Source organism: Plectropomus leopardus, chromosome 12, assembly GCF_008729295.1.
Source record: "Plectropomus leopardus isolate mb chromosome 12, YSFRI_Pleo_2.0, whole genome shotgun sequence".
Taxonomy (NCBI): Eukaryota; Metazoa; Chordata; class Actinopteri; order Perciformes; family Serranidae; genus Plectropomus; species Plectropomus leopardus.
Window position 1 is genome coordinate 31,613,903 of NC_056474.1, and position 19,066 is coordinate 31,632,968.

The following is a 19,066-nucleotide window of genomic DNA, read 5'->3' on the forward strand; positions in this document are numbered from 1 at the left end:
ACCTGACTTATTCATTAAAACAATTTGCAGTCGTTATTCCATGAGGATAGTGATCAGATAATTATGGATGCAGATGTCAGAAGATGTGCATTAATAATTAAGCACTGCAAAGAAAAAAGGAGTATTGAAAATATATAAGCTGCCTCTGTAAATATAGACAACGCGGTCTATAGTCTGATGTTAATCACATCGTGTTTTCCTTTTCCCTCCTCTGTAGTGAGGGCAAATCAGCCTCCATTAGAATGTGTCAGGTTGCTGTCCAAGGTGCTGATCCTGGGACAGCCGGTGTGCGGGGAGTGACCTCCAGGTGGCAGTAATGCAAGGAGGCTGCAGTCAAACACCACAGAAGAAGAAGATGGTGAAGCCAGAAACAGGACGTTGCGTCTAATCTGAGAATCTGCAGATTGCTGAACATGAATAAACCTGTGTAGCTTCTGACACCACCTAACAAAATATACGGTGTCTCTGTCCTCCATACCCGCTGAGAGCACGAACAGCTGGACGTAAACAGGGTAAGACAGTGTTTGCTAGCACAGCTAATGTGGTCACTGCTGTTTTCTGTGAGCGGAGCTAAGCTAACGCTAACCAGCTTACGAGAGGTCCGCTAAGGTGAGCAGCTAACAGCAGCTACCGCCACAAACAAAACCGTGTCAGTGACACAAAAAAATACTCAATGAGTGTTAAACATTCTTTATCCTACCATTGTGCTGCTCATTATTCCAGTTAATGCTAGTATTCATGGCTTTTTGTACATAGTTATGTTTGCTAGCTAGCAGGGTCACAGAGAGATAAACAAGAGCTACCGTCGCTCCGAAAGCACAGGCTGGACGGATGGCCGTCAGCTTCACACTGATGCTAAGAAGCTAATTCTTAGTTACACCTTTCAAGCTAACATTGTATTTGACCTGAATGTTGTGGCTCGTGGTGAAGACCCAGGACTCAGATATAGCTCAGCGTCCAGCAGCCCCGCCATGGTTGTTGTTGGTCGTTGGTAAATAAATAATATCAGTATGGAGCATCCGTCCATGCTGTACTTCTAAAAACAATACGCATGTTATTAAAGGAGATTGTCCTGAAGGAACTACATGTGCTTTGTGTAAGCATCGTGGCTTGACTCTGCTGCCAGTTTGTTATGATGCACAAAAATCATATCAAATCAAAACCATTTGATTTTGTACCGCAGTAGTCTTTCTGTTGTATGAATATGCAACCCAGACCAAAATAGAGTCAGTTTAAATGTATCAGTATTTGCTTCAAAATACTTGAAGCTGTAACTCTTAAATGCATCAAACTAGGGTTGCAACGGTATATGACTTTCATGGTAATATAACCATCTCAGAAATATCGTGAGGTCATGGTATCTCGGTATTACAGAATTTATACACTGTATGGACAAAAATATTGGGCCACACCTCTTAATCATTGAATTCAGGTGTTTCATTCAGTCCCATTGCCACAGGTGTATAAGATCAAGCACCTAGCCCTGCAGTCTGCCACAGACACTCCAAAATCTTGTAGAAAGCCTTCCCAGAAGAGTGGAAGCTGTTACAGCTGAAAAGAGGGGACCAACTCCATATTAACACCTATGGATTTAGAATGGGATGTCATAAAAGCTCCTGTAGCTGTAATGTGTAGGTGGCCCAATCCTTCTATCCTTATAAGTGTTTTTCTATCAGTCACAGTGACCCATAAAGGAATGAAAACAGGAGGGCTTTTTTTAGTCAAACCTTTAGAAACCAGAGCAAGCGGGTTTCATTTATTTATATGGGAAGGTGAGGAGCAGTTTAATTAGAAATGACCTAAAAACGAGCAATAATTGATCAAAAGGTACAAGAAAATAATCTTAAAATAAGCTTTATATATTACATATATATATATAGAGAGAGAGAGAGAGAGAGAGAGAGACTGTATCAGAGTTGTGCAAACCTGATCAGCATGGAGTAGTGAACTTTTAAACATTGTAATGTTACAATGGGACTGATAACTCAAAAGCAATATGGTTCCTGAGAAAAATCAACACCCACGAAGAATCCCACGGGATTTTAGAACATTGTGACTAAGTCATCAAAATTTGGCTCTTGAATGTCCTCTTTGTCCACTTGGACAGAGTTCCACCTTTCTCAGTTGAGCTGCTGCTTTTGAGCCGCTCAGACTGACTCAGTGTACCAGAGGCTCCATTATGTACCAGCAGCAACAAAGAAGCCTTTGTTAAACACAGAACCATGTGCATGCACATTCACATGAACCAATCCGTCTGCTCATCGAGCAGGATGAGGGCCTTCTAGCAGAAGTGGATTTTGTGTTTGTTGTTAAGAATTAATTATGGTTTTGGTTAAAATGAATACCAAGGTTTCTTTCAGAAAGGGATTTCTGTGAGAAAGTCTAAAAGTTAAACATCTCCCATGTGCACTCAGCACACAGATATTGGCAACCTTTGATATGGGGTGCAAGTCAACATTGCTTGAAAAAAATAATATAAATCACTAAATTACACTTTTGGTAGCCCACTAGCATAACTAAATGATACAGATACATACATTGTTGTTACAGTAAGCATTTGTTTCTGTAATATTAATCAATCAATCAGTCAGACTTAATTTGTATAGCACTTTTCATACAATAAACACACACACACACACACACAAACACACAAACACACAAGCATATGGATAAAAAAAGTCAGACTTTAATTAGGTACTAAAATAAGAGTACTCATTAAAACTTGGCTTATTATTGATTAGTTGTTAAATAATTGAAATACTGTATTTAGTAGACAAAAGGTAAATGAAAGGATGACAGCAAAAAATGTAATAATAGATTTGGAAAAAAAATAAATAAATAAAATTATATACCATCTTGTAAAACGGTTTAACAGACTAAAATGCATAAATAAAGAGTCAATAAATAAATTGGTAAAGTGCAGTTAAAAAGGTAGGAGTAGTAGTGGGTAGCACTGACAGTCCCGTCCATGCTGTGTTGGCCTTTGACTGCCAGGTTTATTCATTTAAAGCTACTTTTAAGTGTAACACAAGTCTCTCTTTGTTCCTGCAGGTCCATCACACTCACTCAAGTTTCTCCCTTCATCCACTCATCATGGTGGACTACTACAAGGTGTTAGGTGTGCGGAGAGACTCATCTGCAGACGACATCAAGAAAGCGTGAGTCGATGAAGTTTGAAAATATTATAGCTAAGAGTTAAGCTTTAACTCTTAAATGCATCAAACTAGGGTTGTTGTTGATTTTCATGGTAGGACAACCATCTATATCATGATATTACAGAATATTACCATTAGTCACAATGATCCTTAAAGGAAGGAAAACAGGAGGGCTTTTTTTAGTTAACCCTTTGAAACCTGAGCAAACTGGCTTGATGTTTCTGTGATAAGCAATTCAACAAGAAATGGTGTAAAAATGAGCTAAAAGTGGTAAAAGGGTACAAGGAAATTACCTGAAAAAAATAACAATAAATATATATATGCATGTATTTATATATGTATTCGGTATAATTACATTTATTCTAAAAATATTTTTCTGGATAGTTTTCTCCTGTCTTTGATAATATATCTAATAATAGCCCCCCAGCTAATTCTGAGGTTGATGAAGTTTGAAAATGTTATATCTCAGCTGTAATGTTGTGCAGCTCTTTGGCAGACCTCTACACAGTGATGCTATCACCTCTGTTGTCCTCCAAAGGCCCTGGCTCACAACTAGACCGCTAATGAATGACTCTCTGTAGGCTGGTCACCTTTCTATGAAGCTTCATTAACAACAAAACTACAGAGTGAGCTTAAAATAACAGAGTCATCAATCTGATTAAAGAGTGTGAGGGGACACGTTTTTTAGAGTGAGAACAAGTGAACAGAGCATGCAGCAGCAGCAGAGTGGTGAGTGGGACTCAGACTGAAACAGGAAGGATTCCTGTGCTCAGCGTCTTCAAGCTGCACTGTACTGAGGTGAGGACTGAGTGGAGTAAATCTTTAATGTCACCTGGGGGCAAAGTGGCTTGTGAGGTGACATCTGTGATTACTCCTTTCAAGTAAAATCAGGCTGCTTCTCAGTGTGCTTCATCAGCTTTATCTGGCACAAAGAGCTGAGTGGAGCATACAGATCTGGGCACATCCTGCCGAAAAGTGTCAGCCAAACACTTCAAGCAAAGTGGCTCAAAATGTGTTTTGAAGCTGCTCCTGAGTGCTCTCAGGTCTTTATTTGCAGAAGGGTTCAAGCTTAGTTTGTGCTCTGTCATAAATATGGTCATTTAACTTGTCATATTATTACAAGGAATCTAGTTTGTTCTAAAATTACGAATATTATACAAGACCTCCTTGTTTCTTTTATTCATTTTTTCAGCTTCTCTTGTTGTGTTTGTTGTTGGTCCTAATCAGTCACTGATATTTTAACATTTTTACACATTGTTTAACTCTTTTGTCAAACACAGTTAGAATATACACAATAAAGTGTTACTGAGTGATTTATACATTTGTAGGCAGACAGTCTGGATTAACTCTAATAAAATCAACATGTACAAATCAACATGAACAAAACATCAACCCTAAGTTAAAGTATTCTTGCACAATGAATGAACATGACATACATTAAAAACCATTGTATTGTATGTCTAAACCTGCCGGTGGGCCATCAGGATAACAGTTTGCATACTGTGATGTTAATTTCACTACAGAAGAGTAATTTGAAGAAAAAATAATTCATTCATTTCTCGCTTTGTCTTTTCTTTTACTTTCAATGTCTTTTGTTTTGGGGTTTTTTTTGGATTAAATCTGATGAGATGATGAGCCTCGCTGATGATTGTTGTCATCAGTATTCATCAGAATCTTGACTGACAGATCAGTGTTAATAAGCACAGTATTTAATTTTTGCTCAGTGTTATTAATCAGCCGTCCTCTTCCTCTTGTGTCCTGGTGCAGCTACAGAAAGCTGGCGCTGAGGTGGCACCCTGATAAAAACCCCGACAACAAGGAGGAGGCTGAGAAGAAGTTCAAGGAGCTGTCCGAGGCGTATGAAGTCTTGTCTGATGGTTTGTATCACTGCTCGCTGTACAAATAAGTCCACAGATAAACACTGATACTCGTCTTCCTGCACTCGTCCTCCTGTTTCTGATTCTCTGTTGTGGTTCTACTTGGACATTTTTTCCTTTCCTCTTCCAGCCAACAAGAGGAGCATATATGATCGTTATGGCAAGGAGGGACTGACGGGCAGCAACGGAGGGAGAGGTGAGTGCTGCATTTTGGAAACGCTCAAAACTCCACATGTATTTTTTTCTGTCTGTATCAACAACAGATTTTAGTTTGACTGAAAACATTTCTATCAAATATGAAACTCACCGTTTCATTTGTTGGAGATGTGACTGCCGCTCTTCTAACAGTAGATGAGTCACCACAAAGTCCTTCTTTATGCACCCTTTGCATTTTACACAGAATCAAACAACGGCAACATCATGCCGCTCCGCTGTGGGATTTTAGACGGCATGCCGGCACCATGGAGGCAAAAGAGGCGTGGCGGGTGTGACGTTTAATACAATAGCCTCGACCTCTAGTGTGACATATACAGTACAGTACACGTCCACAGCGCTTTCTGAACAGTAAAAAAGGCATCATATGTCATTAACAATCAGTGCGCATCCCCAGTAGTGTCAGGTAGTTAGAACAGGCTTCAGTGCACACTCTAAAGACGAGCCCTTTGTATATACGTATATTATTCAGAAGTCATCATTGCATATATGCAAATGACCTAATTACCAAAGAAAACAAGGAATTGCTCATTTTATTTATTTTTCCATAGTTTTTTTATAGTATAGTTTTAATTTATTCTAAAGTTCTTATTGTTATTGTAATGGCTATTTGCTTGTTACTTTTCCTGTGCTGTTTTAATTCTTTTTGTGAGGCACTTTGGGCTGCATGATTGTTTGAAAGCTTTATTTCTGCCCCGAGATATTACTGTGCAGCAGCTGCAGTGCAGAGGATGGTAATAATGAAAAAAAAGGCTGACCCAGCAGCACTGAGTGCATTGAGTTATTTAGTTTTGCTCTGTGTTCATACTGATTACATCAGTTTTCATCGACATGATGTTTCAGGGGGCCATTTCCACAACGGAGATCATTTCCACGAACCGTTCACATTCCGCAACCCAGATGACGTCTTCAGGGAATTCTTCGGAGGCAGTGACCCATTCGCAGACTTTTTTGGTAATCAGTCAGTTTATTTGTCACGTGAATTCATGTCAGATACAGTTCCAGGGAAGTGTTCCCATCAGCTCCTTCAATTTCTGCATTCAGAAGAGTGAATGTGTGTGTGTGTGTGTGTGTGTGAGAGAGAGAGAGAGAGAGAGAGAGAGAGAGAGAGAGAGAGAGAGAGAGAGATTGGGTCTGAGGCAGCACTGTTGATACTCTGTTGTCTGTCCCACTCTGTCAGGTGCAGATCCATTTAGTGATGATCCGTTTTTCGGCAGCGGCCGGCGGCACCAGAGTCGAGCAAACCGCAGTCACCGGACAGGTGGCTCGTTTTTCGGGGGCTTTGTCGGTTTTCCTCCATTTGGTGCTGGCTTCTCACCATTTGATCCAGGTCAGATATTCACCCAAAAATAACTGAAATATAACACACGAGCTGAGCAATGACACACAGTGGATGCAAACCTCAGTCACGTTTTAAAGCAGCCTCTCTCTCTGTCCCGTTATCTCAGGATTCAGTTCTTTCAGCTCCATGAGCCCCATGGGTCACATGGGTCACATGGGTCACATGACAACCATGGGCAGTCTTGGAGGTGGAGGCTTCACCTCTTTTTCATCCACCTCTTTTGGGGGAGGAGGTGGAGGAGGGATGGGCAACTTCCGCTCTGTGTCCACCTCCACCAAGATCATCAACGGCAGGAAGATCACCACTAAAAGGTACAAACTGAGCCGCTCTGATGTCACACCAGTTCAGTTAGCTCATTTACAAACTGTGTGCTGAGACTTTGTCACTTTCGCTATACTTTTCAAGTGCTATGATTTTATTTGTTCTTTGCTCTCTCTAAAGATGACACTAAATACAAAAACCAAACTACAGAGAAGCCAAATAAAATGGTTAATGGGTGTTAAAGCTCCGCCCGCAGACGATTTTCTGTCAAAAGTGATATATTTGCTCTGTCCATTCCGTCACCAGTTTAGTTTTAGCACTAATACAAAAAAGATGTCATGCATATTAGTTCCTCCTTCAAATTATGCACATTATCCATGATTTGATTCAAAGTGGTGCAGTGTATATATCTGGGGCTTTTATTGTGAAGGGTAAAATGGATGTTAAGCACTGTGGACACATTAAGCAAAGAAGACGCCTCAGAATAGAAGACATGATTTGATAGTGCATATCGCAAAATGAATTAAGTGAGAGAAAATACTGAGAGGGGAAGAGAAGAAACTGAGAAGAGAAAAGTTCATAAATCATTCACTGATTCCACTGAAGTCGCTCCTGGACGCTAGAGTTTTCGCTTTCAGCCATGCTCGTTGTTTCCATATGTAGCAGCGGGACACCATTACTTCAGCAAGTCGAATTGTTGCCATCATCACGATATGAATTTTTTCTAGTCATATTAACAATCATACCGGCATTATCTTCAACAATATGATATGGAGCACTCACAGCAAACACTTACACTGATACAGATTTTGTTTCAGTTTGCACTTTTTTTGGTGTCTAAAATCCATTTTCCTGCTGACATTCTGTCCACAGCAGTACATTGTATCGCTGCTGTGTCAGCATTCCTCCAAACTGACAGTGTGCCAAGTGACATTACTGCATGTAATACACAGACTATGGATAATTACCCCATACAACCCCACTTCTAAACCAGTGACACAGTGTCAGAGTTTGAAGTATTTGATGAGAGTCTTTCCAGTGCTGCAAAAGCACTGTGGTCAAGAGAGCTCAACACACCACAATTTCACAACACACGAGCAAATAAAGAATACATCCTCACCTCTTTGACAAAACATCCAACGCATGTAGAAAACGAAATGCAAATAGATGAAACACAGCAAGGAAACACATTCACAGATTTGACAAAACGTGTGTGGCACAAAAAAAGCTGCTGCAAATAGGCTACAAAAACAAGCACATACACAACACAATGTAAGTTTTTAGGAGAAAAAAGTAGGAAACACCAGGCTAACACTGAATAGCCAGCTTTTTATGTATTTTTTTATGCCAAATGCTTCCAGTATGAATATCCAGCATATTGGTTAAATGTTATTAGATGGTCACACTGCTGAGGAAATGTGTTTGGGGATCTGGGTCTGTATGGAGCTGGAACAGTGACAGTATGTTTTTGTATTGAAAAAGGAAATACTGACACAGTTGAATATAGGAAAAAAAGGATTTGTACATCATTGTATTGTGTTTTTATTTATTTAACTTCATTGGAATTGGGGTTTGTATATTAGAATAAGTCTAGAGAATTAATTAGCTTTATATTGATGTGGAAGCTAATAATTGACTAATATGAAGTTATGGATAAGGGGTGGGATTAAAAAAGTTAGTACTTCCCACTCCTTTTTGGATATGTGTATCAAATCATGATGTGTTGTTTACATTTTTCACGTCCTCTTTTGTAATGTATTTTTTATGTCTGTCTGTTACTTTATGATTGTCTTTTTTTTCTTTTGAATGTTTTTTTCATGTTTAAAATAAACTGCTACTGCTACTACTACATGAAAAATGCATAAAAATGCAATTTGTTTGAGTTGGAGGCGAGAGTCCAGCTGTTCTCCAGCTGAGGCTGCTGTCCCCTCTGTGGACCAGATGACACACATCACATCAGCAGTGTGACTAATCTGTAACTGTGCTGACATGTCTGAAAAAAAGCATTAACACAAGATTCTCTCAATGGAGACCTTTTTCTGAATGACAGCTAAACATCTGATTAACCCCTCATAGCCTGGAGCGACATCGTTTTTTTGTGCTGCGTTCAGACGCCTTTTTACAAATATTTCAGTCTTTGGAACATGAGCAAACTGGTTTGATTTCTTTCATAAGCATTGGATAAAAAGGCAATGAAATTTCCCTTAAATTGCAAAAAAAGTAAAACGTGACAAATCTGGTGATTGGTAAGTTGCTCATTGCCTTTTTTCCATGTCTTGAAAAAAAAGAAGAGCTACTTTGCTCAGGTTTCAAAGGGTTAATGGATGAATGAAACCGGCAGCGTTTTCACGTCTTTTTCATCAGCTGAGATCTCTTTCAGTTAAATCGTCCTCGTCCTCTCTTCCTCCAGGATTGTGGAGAACGGTCAGGAGCGGGTGGAGGTGGAGGAGGACGGGCAGCTGCGGTCTTTAACCATTAACGGTAAGGAGCAGCTGCTGCGACTGGAACACAAGTAACGACAGACGCATGGTCTGCTGCAGAAGTGTTACCTCAGCACAAACATACCAACAAACTTGAGCTCCAAACAGAAGGAGAAAAAAAAGCAACAAAACAATGTAATAATAGTGCTCTACTGTTGTTTGGATGTACATACTTAGGTTGTGTTGATTTCCCTCCTCATGTCCTCTCCCTGCTGACTTTCATTTGTTAACCGATGATTCAAATTGGAGGGATTTGGATGCAGACTTTTCTATGCATTTTGTTAATGTATTTCTCAATTGGAGCTGTCCTTATATTTTGGCTCAGGGTGGTGTTATTGTTTCAGTGTTTGGGACCACAGTATTGTTCTGATGTGTATGACCAGACCCCTCCTCCCATGACTTTCTGTATGCACTCCACTGTGTGTCGGTGTGTGTGTGCAGGCGACACACACTGTGTTCAGAAAACAAAGCATGACTTTGCTTTTTTCATCTGAATAGTAAAAAAACAAAAGTGTTGATTTGGCTTTTAAAAAGTGAGTAGAATAACTGATGCTTCTTCCGCCTCTCTGTTTACTGCTTGTCTAACCTCTTCTTAGTAATAATTCTTTTTTATTAAAAAAAATTAAAATGCTGTTAGGATGAGTTATGCAATTTTATATGTTCTAATACCAATGTGTTTTTTTGTTTATTTAATTATGCATGTACACCTTATGATGTTGAGTCTTAATGTTAAAGCTGCATTATGATGCACAGTTAATGGAAGGCATTCTATAAATGATATATGGATATAGAAGGAATTTTGTGTACTTTGTAAACCAATAAACCTGAGTTTCATCCTGTTTTCAGGATGCTAAAGTTTGGCTGCTGTCTCATCTGTCTGTTAGTATCACAAGTGTCATCATGCAGGATGTCTGTGGGTCTTTATAAAGTCTTGTAGGTCACATATTTGGCAGGTTTTCATTTACCCTCAAATTGCACAAATTCAAATTACGAATATGAACTACGCATAACATAAATTTTGAAAAAAAATCCCATTTATCGCAAAAAGGTTTTTACACTCGCATGAGGTGGTATTTCAGGCAACTGAAAAAAAGCTGTATTTCACAAAACTGCAATGGAAACACTTTGTCTTTCATAGGTCACATGATGCTATGGATATGTGCTGGTCAGTAGGATCTGGCTCCCTCATGATGCAGCAGGAGCTACAAGAGCTGTTATTGCATCACATAACTCTTCAGAAGTTGAGCAGATCATCCTGAAGTTTTAGATCCATAACTCTGCTGAGAAATAGTGGACTTTCACCTCCAAGAAGTCCCTCATATGTGGCAGCTCCCATCTATAAGGGCCTCGCCTTTTCATTATGGCTTCCCAACACGCCTATCTGGCCTTGGATTTGAAATAATGTAGGCTGGCGTGGTGGCTGTAATAGAAATAAAGCTGCTAATGTTTTGAACATCTATCACCATGGTTACTGGGATGTTATCACCAGAGGAGAAGTCGCAGAACATCACTCAATGGAAACACAGTCGTCTCGACATAAATCTACCGTGAAAGTATCAAAACACTCAATCCACAGAGAAATGCTCACAGTCTGTTTATAGAAACGATTTATACTATTTATAGAAAATTGTGTCAGAGGTCTTCCAATGCATTAAATATAAGTGATCTGATAGCTGTGGACACTGTGTCATGGGTAGTAACCTGAGAGTCAGTGTTCACTATTCATTTAAAATTCCCTCCGACAGACTTCAATAACAAAACTATCACAAACAAACATTTGTATTACATTAAAATAGCACCCACGTTAATATTATACACACTCTTTTCGCTCTGTGCACAAAATGCGCTTTTCAAAATCAAGCATTAAAAAATATACATTAATATTGTTTTTGTACTTTCATTACGAGTTAAATTTTTAACCAACATCAGCCCTGATCATAAATATGAAATATTCATTAATTTTTAGAATTTTAACCCTTGAAATGCCAGGGTTTTTTATGATGCCACTATCTTTTTAGATTTTAAAAAAATACACAAATAAATAAATACATTTTGAATATACAACATGTTTAGCAGATTTTTTTAAATTATCGCAGTCTAGAATATTTAATGATTAGAAGCAACACTGGTTTTTATACTTTTTTTGTGCAGTGTTCAATACACACACTTGTACCACTCTGCACACAAAATGCACTTTTCAAATACAGGCTATTAAAAAAATATATATATACACGTTATTTTATGCTTTAATAGAGTTTATTTTTATCAACCATCATCAGTCCTTAAACATCAAATAATCATTAATTTTCAGATTTTTAACCCTTTAAATGCCAGTTTTTTTGTCATGATGCCACTATGTTTTTAGATGGAAAAAAAGAAAAACAAAAAACTGAATTACTTTCAGTACACTACATGAGTAGATTTTTATATTTTTTTGATAATTACTGTCTGGGATATGTCAGTGATTAGCAGTGACATTGACTGTGACAGTGGAAAGTGGAAATAGCATGAATCATCTGGTAAAAAATACTAAAAATGAAAATTCCAAGGTAAAAGCCCAGAATGACACCCAGAAATATGGAGTAACTTTTTGCATTTAACAGTTTGAATGTAACAGTTTACTTTCCATGGTGTATTTTAAACCTATTGTAAGAGCTGAGCTGGAAATTCACTGATTAAACAAAAATACACAAAATGAAAAGCGTATAAAATGCACCAAACAGTCCCTACAGGTTAAAGCAGGAGTAGCTGCAGTTTAATCAGTTTTAGTTTGTGTCTCCACAGTTAGTGCTCAGAACAGGGCCCCAGGGCCTGCACTGTTCCAGCACATCCTCAGTGCGACGTTAACTCTGACCTATAGAGAGCCCACAGCGAGCTTACACGCTGAGGAACAAGAATGGTGCGTAAACTTAACTCTCAATCTTATTTTTGTTTTCAATGAATGAAATTTACCAAGTTACCTGCGTGTGTGTGTGTGTGTGTGTGTGTGTGTGTGTGTGTGTGTGTGTGCGTGTGTGTGTGTGTGTGAATAACCAGCCCCTCCACACCCTGCAGGTGTATGGAGGTTCAAACTTTGCTCACAATTCTTTCTTCTGTTTTCTCTGGATTATTAATGACATAAGTGTCACTGGCAGAGAGGAGAATGCTCTCAAAACTTAAAAGCATGATGGACCACCAGCCCCTCCACACCCTGCAGGTGTCTGGGCAGAGCAGCTTCTTGCCGGGATCAATCCCGGCAAGAAGCAGGACTGAACGCTGCAGAACCTCTGTCCTGCCTGCTGCCATTAGACTTTTATATATATATATATATATATATATATATATATGCTTTTGCCCTTATTAAAGATAGGACAGCTGCAGCATGAAAGAGGGAGAGAGAGAGGGGATAACATGCAGCAATTTAGTATTTATATCTAAGTTTTTTTAATTATTATTTTTCCAGCAGATAGTTTTAGATGTGTGTGGTTAGCTGTGAATGAACAGCTGTAACAAATGTTTTTTCCTGTGAAGGACTGATAAAGTATCTATCTATCTATCTATCTGTCTATCTATCTATCTATCTGTCTATCTATCTATCTATCTATCTATCTATCTATCTATCTATCTATCTATCTATCTATCTATCTGTCTATCTATCTATCTGTCTATCTATCTATCTATCTATTTATCTATCTATCTATCTGTCTTTCTTGTCACATGGAAAAAGTTCCAGTTCTGCAGCCTCACTGCTAGATGCCACTAAATCCTCCACACTTGACCTTTAACATATAAATCATCATCATGGTAATCATCATTAGCTGCAACTCTATAACAACAATCCAAATATAATGTTACCGTTTTTTTTTTTTAATTTCTGAAGGGTTCACAAATCATTCTGTAATCATTGACAAACATAAAAGTATACCAATAATTTAATATTTTTTTTAACAATAAACTATTGAAATAACAAAGTATGGGATTATTAACAATTGGGAAACATTATTCATTGGCATTTCACTGTTAACAGTAAAATGGCTATAAATCTTCCATTTATTTATGATTTTTTTTGGAAGTTTGTCATGATCTGGGGTATTTTGTAGATTTTGTTTTGGGGTTTCTCTGTGTTTTCCTTGTTTCATGTTTGGTTTCCTGCTTTGTTTTGTGGTATCAATCCTCATGTGTCATGCCTGGTTTTACTTCCTGTCATTGTGAACTTTCCTGTCTTCAGGGTTTCCCTGATTAGTTCTCAAGTTGTCACTTTCCCTAATTTCCCTTTCTCTCTAGTCCTCCCCGCCTTTCGTCTGTTTCCCTGCTGTTTTCTGTCACTCCTGTCTTCTATCAGTCTCATCTGTCCAGGATAGAAATGGAAGTAGTTGAAATATTCGCCTTAAATCACACAGGAAGGGTTTTCCTCGTCCATGTCTAAGTTTAATATATTAAATATGGAGGAAGTAACAGAATGGTTATATTGTCAGGGTTATGAGATGTATAATTATGAAGAAAGGAAGATTGTTTGTGTGCATGTGCAGTGGTGGATTTTAATTAGTACATTTACTCATGTAGCTACTGTAGTTTACTTAGCTACAAATATGAGGAACATTTATCCATTACATTTCAGAGGGAAATATTGTACTTCTTACTTCACTGCAATTATCTGACAGCTTTTGTCACTTTACAAATAAAGATTTTTTGCATGAAAAACAAAATAAGTAATAAAGTAATAAAGTAATAACTTTAAAAAACATGTTTGTTATAAATCAAACAGTTTACACAAGTACAGCTGAAATGATTAGTTGTAGTAGTTTTACTCCCCCCCCCCCACCCCACACTGTGTGTGTGTTTGCTTGCATCTTGCTTGCTATTTGGAATTTGTTTGATTGGTTGTCTCTGTATGATGAGTTATTTTGTCACTGTCTGATTCTTTTTTGTATTTGTTGCCAATTAATACTCAAAAAGTTCTCTAACGCACAGCAAAAGTAGAAAAGGAAAAGCTGAAAGAGAAAACTTCACTGCTCTGTGGTCAGTTTTACACTCGTCTGAGTTTCTTCCTGTGTGTGTTGCAGCACCTCTCTGTGGAGAGCCAGGAATGTTCCCTCTCAGGCAGCCTGTTGGTGTCCAAGGCTGGCTTCAGCCCCAAAGGTTTTAAAAATAGCCCCAGATCTCAATATATATGCGTTGTTTCAAAAATATAGATAGGCCTAATAATAATAATAATAATAATAATAATAATAATAATAATGATGATGATGATAATAATAATAATAATAATAATAATAAATAAAAATGATGCTCCAGATCTTATTATCTGTCCTTCTGTTCATACTTGTCCCTGATTAAATATACTTAATTACATTTCTATACTATTAACATGAATGTATACATTTAACTATTTTTATTTTACAGTCAGTGCATTTTTGTAATTGTAACTATTCTGTCCCTTTGACATCATAGCAACAATTGGAAAAAAAGGATGAAGAAAAAATGCGAAGAAGAAGGCAATATGCAATGAAAGAAGAAATGACCACAAAAGTAGCAAGAAATTATGAAATATAAATTAATTGCGAAAGTTGTTTTAAAAAAAGAACAAAAAAGAAAAGTTTAAATGAGAAAAAGAAGCAAACCTGTAATCAAAGGTTTAAAATATGTCTTGGAAAAAAAAGATTATTATGTGACATCATTTTAAATATATAATTATGATAATTATAAAGAGTTTTCCCCCAGTTTTTTTTCTTTTTCCCTATCCCTTTTTCCCTGGATTTTTAAAATTAATTTTCTAAATGTACTAATTTCTTGCTATTTGTTGAAAATTTCTTTTTACAAAGCAACAACACGTGAGCATCTTGATTTTGCTACTCTGTTCCTATGAAGAGGAAACAAATGAGCAAACCTCCCTTAACAAGAAATGATCCAAAAATTTGCACCAAAACAAAAAAGTAAGTTTCAAGAAAATTATCTGAAAATTAGCAATTAAAGAAAAGAAAAAGATAGATAAATAAACAAATAAATAAATAAATAAAACCAAAAAAAAAAAATCATACTTCTATATTCTCTAAAATAATTTGAAATGTATAATTACAATAATCATAAATATTGGTTTCTGAAAACTCTTTAAGGTTGTTTTTTTGTTGTTGTTTTTTTGCACTTGATTCTATGAATTTGTGTTAATATTGTTCATTGTTTCTTTAATGGCCGGTCTTTCTGTAATAATGGTCTCATACAAACATGAATTACTACTAATATAACTACTAATATACATTGATATATGCGTAAAGTCGATTTTCTTTGCTTTAAATATCTATTAATGAATTCCCTTATTTCAGGTATTGAAATGTACAGAGCTGTGCGGTCAGCGGGAGTTCAGGTGGAAAGAGTCCGGTGATGTGGAGCTGTCCTTGGTGCTGAACGCCTCAATCCAATTAGTTCTCTTTCTCCCCCCTCTCTCTCTCTCTCTCTCTCTCTCTCTCTCTCCCTCTCTCTCTCTCTCTCTCTCTCTCTCTCTCTCTCTCTCTCTCTCTCTCTCTCCTCTCTCTCTCTCTCTCTCGCTCCTCTCTCTCTCTCTCTCTCCCTCTCTCTCTCCCTCACTCTCCTCTCTCTCTCTCCTGTCCAGCCGGTTGACACTTCTCTCTCTGTATCTTCTGTGTGTTTCCTCATGGCTCTCCGCGCTGCATTTCCCGGGACATTTCGTCTCCTGCGCTAACAGATTTTTTTATTTATTTTTTTTATTTTTTGCCAAAATGTGGCGGGTGTCCGGCGGTCTGTGCGCTCTCGGCGGGCTTCAGCAATCGGTGGCCGCAGGGGAGCCGAAGCAACTGGGATAACTGTACTGGGTGCTATGGTGGGACCTCCTGGAAGAGCAAGAGTTCGGCTTTTCCGAAACATCCTCAGTTTCCACAGAGGTGGGTCACACGGACATTCTTTCACTTTACACCTTTTTATGTATTCAAGTGTTTCAGTATCTGAATAAGAGTGGCGGGCTGCTGTTAGAGACATTACAATTGAGGGAAATTAAAAAGAACAGACCGGACTTTGATTTGTGTTTGTTCACATATATTCACTTTCTATGTAGCTTGTACCTTTTCAACTTGCTGCGGGATCAGGTGCATTATCACGGGTTAAGCCTGAGTCTCCTTAATCTCTTGACAACGAATTGGACGCTTTTACTTTGGACTTTTATTCTGCTGTATGCACAGGATTTAACTGTCTCTGCATTTGGTCTGCTTTGGTAAAGAAAGTGGAAAAAATGTAATTACAGCACACTTTTTATGATAATGATATAAAGTGAATCATTGTTTAATAAACCATCCATCCATCCATTTTCTTCCACCTATCCGGAGTCGGTTTGGTGTTTAATAAACCAAAGATAAGTGTAAAGTCAGTTTACTAATCTAAGTGTTTATGTTTGAGAAATGTCAGAAGTTGTGTTTTATTTAGGAGGTGGGGGTGGACAGGATGAGACCCATTTTTAGTAGTGATGTAGCAGCTTGGTTCCTGACGTAGCCGTGTGTCCTATGAGTGTCCCAGGAGAAGATAGACAGTCTATAATTAACTAAGGCAGACTTGAGCCAGGGGAGACGAAGCCTAATGCCACTACTGGGATTTGTGGAACTCCATTACACAATCAGATAAAGGTCTCGCAGTCAGAGGACTTCTAATGGCAACATAAGCCTTTACAGTCCAACAGGAGAAAGGCTTCAGAGGGTGTGGGTGGGGGTGGGGGGTGCAGTTTAAATTCCATTCATTGTGTAAGAGTGGGTTCCTATTTGGTATTCACTGCATAAAAAAACCTGTGTGGAGATATACAGTTTCATTATTCAGAGGTTTAATTAGAGGATTCCTTCTAATTAAAAGTGTCAACGTTTCCGGGGTTGTGATGAGTCTGCAGGCTTTAACAGGCAGCACAAAGGAATATTTCCCAGTGGAGATGCTCAGATTTACTGTTTTGATTCTGTCTGCTACTCGCTGAACCAAAAATAATTGACTGTCTGACAGCCTGTAAGTTACAGTCAATTCTAACATCACTCTGTATGTCTGTGATGGAAAAGCAAACCATATCAGCTGCTGTAAGACAGATATATATCAAATAGTACAATATAAAGACATGGCGTCCATATAGCACTGCTGCAAGTCCAATTTTGAACATTTTGGCTGTGTTCTTACACCATTATAATGATATTTTAGTAGATTTGACCTGTCATTCCATTCCCTCATTCTGCTCCCTCGAGCATTCAGTGGGCATGGCCAGATCAACCTGCAAGAGGGCCAAAGGGCAAAAATGAGCTGCTAGGCCCCTGTTGCCCCCTTCTTCTTCCATCTCTCTCTTTAAATTGTCCAAAAGTAATTGCAAGTGACATGAACAAGGCCTTATGGGCAGCGGTGGATAAAGTACCTGAAAGCCACACTTGAGTATAAGTACAGTAACCTCACCAGAAAATGACTGGTTGAAGTTAAAGTCACCTATTAGAATATTATTTGAGTAAAAGTCTTAAAATATCTGACAGACATTGTACTTCAGTCTCAAAAGTAATTTTATTATATCAAATGTACTTGAGTATTTAAAGTAAAAGAGCATGTGAATTCTGTTAATAAAAAAGCAAGCAGTCAGAACTTTGAAAATGAGTACATTTATTGCTTCGTAACACACACCACCTAAAAATTACACTTGAAGAAAATCAAGGTCACAATTTAAATGATTTAAAGAATAAAATATTTTTTCCCTCTGTCCATTCCTTCAGTCGTCTCTCCGTCCTATCCTCCCCTCTTCCTTTCTTGTTAACTTAGGTGCTCATGGGAAATGTAGTGGAGTAAAAGTGAAAGTTGACACTTAAAGTACAGATACTCAAACAAAAACCTTAAGTGGAGTAACAAAGTATTATTAGTGTGTTACATAAAACCACAGCTTAAAAAAGTGGAAACTTTTATAAAAATATGTTTTGTTGTATTTTGCTCAAACTGTCAGTATATTCACACAGTTTATATGAAAGTGTCTGTGGGTAACCATTAAATGGGCCCAAGTACGACTTATTTACTGACTTACATCACTGACAATATAATTAACGTATTTGCATGGAAAAAAAACGTGTCATCTGATGCCCCCGCATTTACTGTGAGATGGTTCAGTCCATCTGTGGGTCAGAGACAAGCAGAAGTCACACGTGCTGCTGATGGAAAGATGTGAAGCGAACTGCAGCCTGACTAGCTCATTCAAAATGCCTCACCAAAAATCTGGGGCTCCAAAAGAAAATCCAGGGTGCAGAGAGGACAGAGAAAAGGAAAATGAAAGCAGCAGAGAGACAAAGGACAAATGTCTGGACAGAAAGTGTGAAGAGGCAGCAGGTGTGACAGGCGGAGCTGCAGGTGAGGAGTTAGGCAGACTGATTTTAGCAGATAAAACCTGCTGCAGTGGGCTCAGTTTTACAACTACAGTAAAGATACACATATCATCCTAAACTGGACGACCGATGATCCGATGATACAAATCGTATCTTGCTATCTTGTCAGAAAGGGGAGTAATAACGCTCCAAGGGAGGGAGTGTCATTAGGGACTGTTCGTTATTTATGAGGGGAGAGATGGTGGTGCAAAACAGGTGAGGCACTGTAAAGAATTTTTCAAACACTGGGGTGGGAGTAATGTCTTTGGATTTGGCTTAGTGGAGGGACAGTAAACTTTAAGTGGTTGCATTTTGTATTCAAAGCTCACAACTAGTTTTTAAGGCATGTTTTCTTTAAAATAAATAAATAAAACACGCCATTTATCTCATC

General features: G+C 38.1%; 1 protein-coding gene across 1 annotated transcript; it reads left to right on the plus strand.

Annotated features, from left to right (window-relative positions):
- The first annotated feature begins 364 nt into the window (after nucleotides 1-364).
- Nucleotides 365-9,996, plus strand: dnajb6a (DnaJ heat shock protein family (Hsp40) member B6a). The gene is made up of 8 exons (XM_042497732.1): nucleotides 365-512; nucleotides 3,052-3,158; nucleotides 4,923-5,032; nucleotides 5,163-5,228; nucleotides 6,089-6,199; nucleotides 6,426-6,575; nucleotides 6,694-6,898; nucleotides 9,259-9,996. The coding sequence occupies exons 2-8, from the start codon at nucleotides 3,094-3,096 to the stop codon at nucleotides 9,362-9,364; spliced, it is 813 nt and encodes a 270-aa protein (XP_042353666.1). The 5' UTR covers nucleotides 365-512; nucleotides 3,052-3,093; the 3' UTR covers nucleotides 9,365-9,996.
- Nucleotides 9,997-19,066: the final 9,070 nt, after the last annotated feature.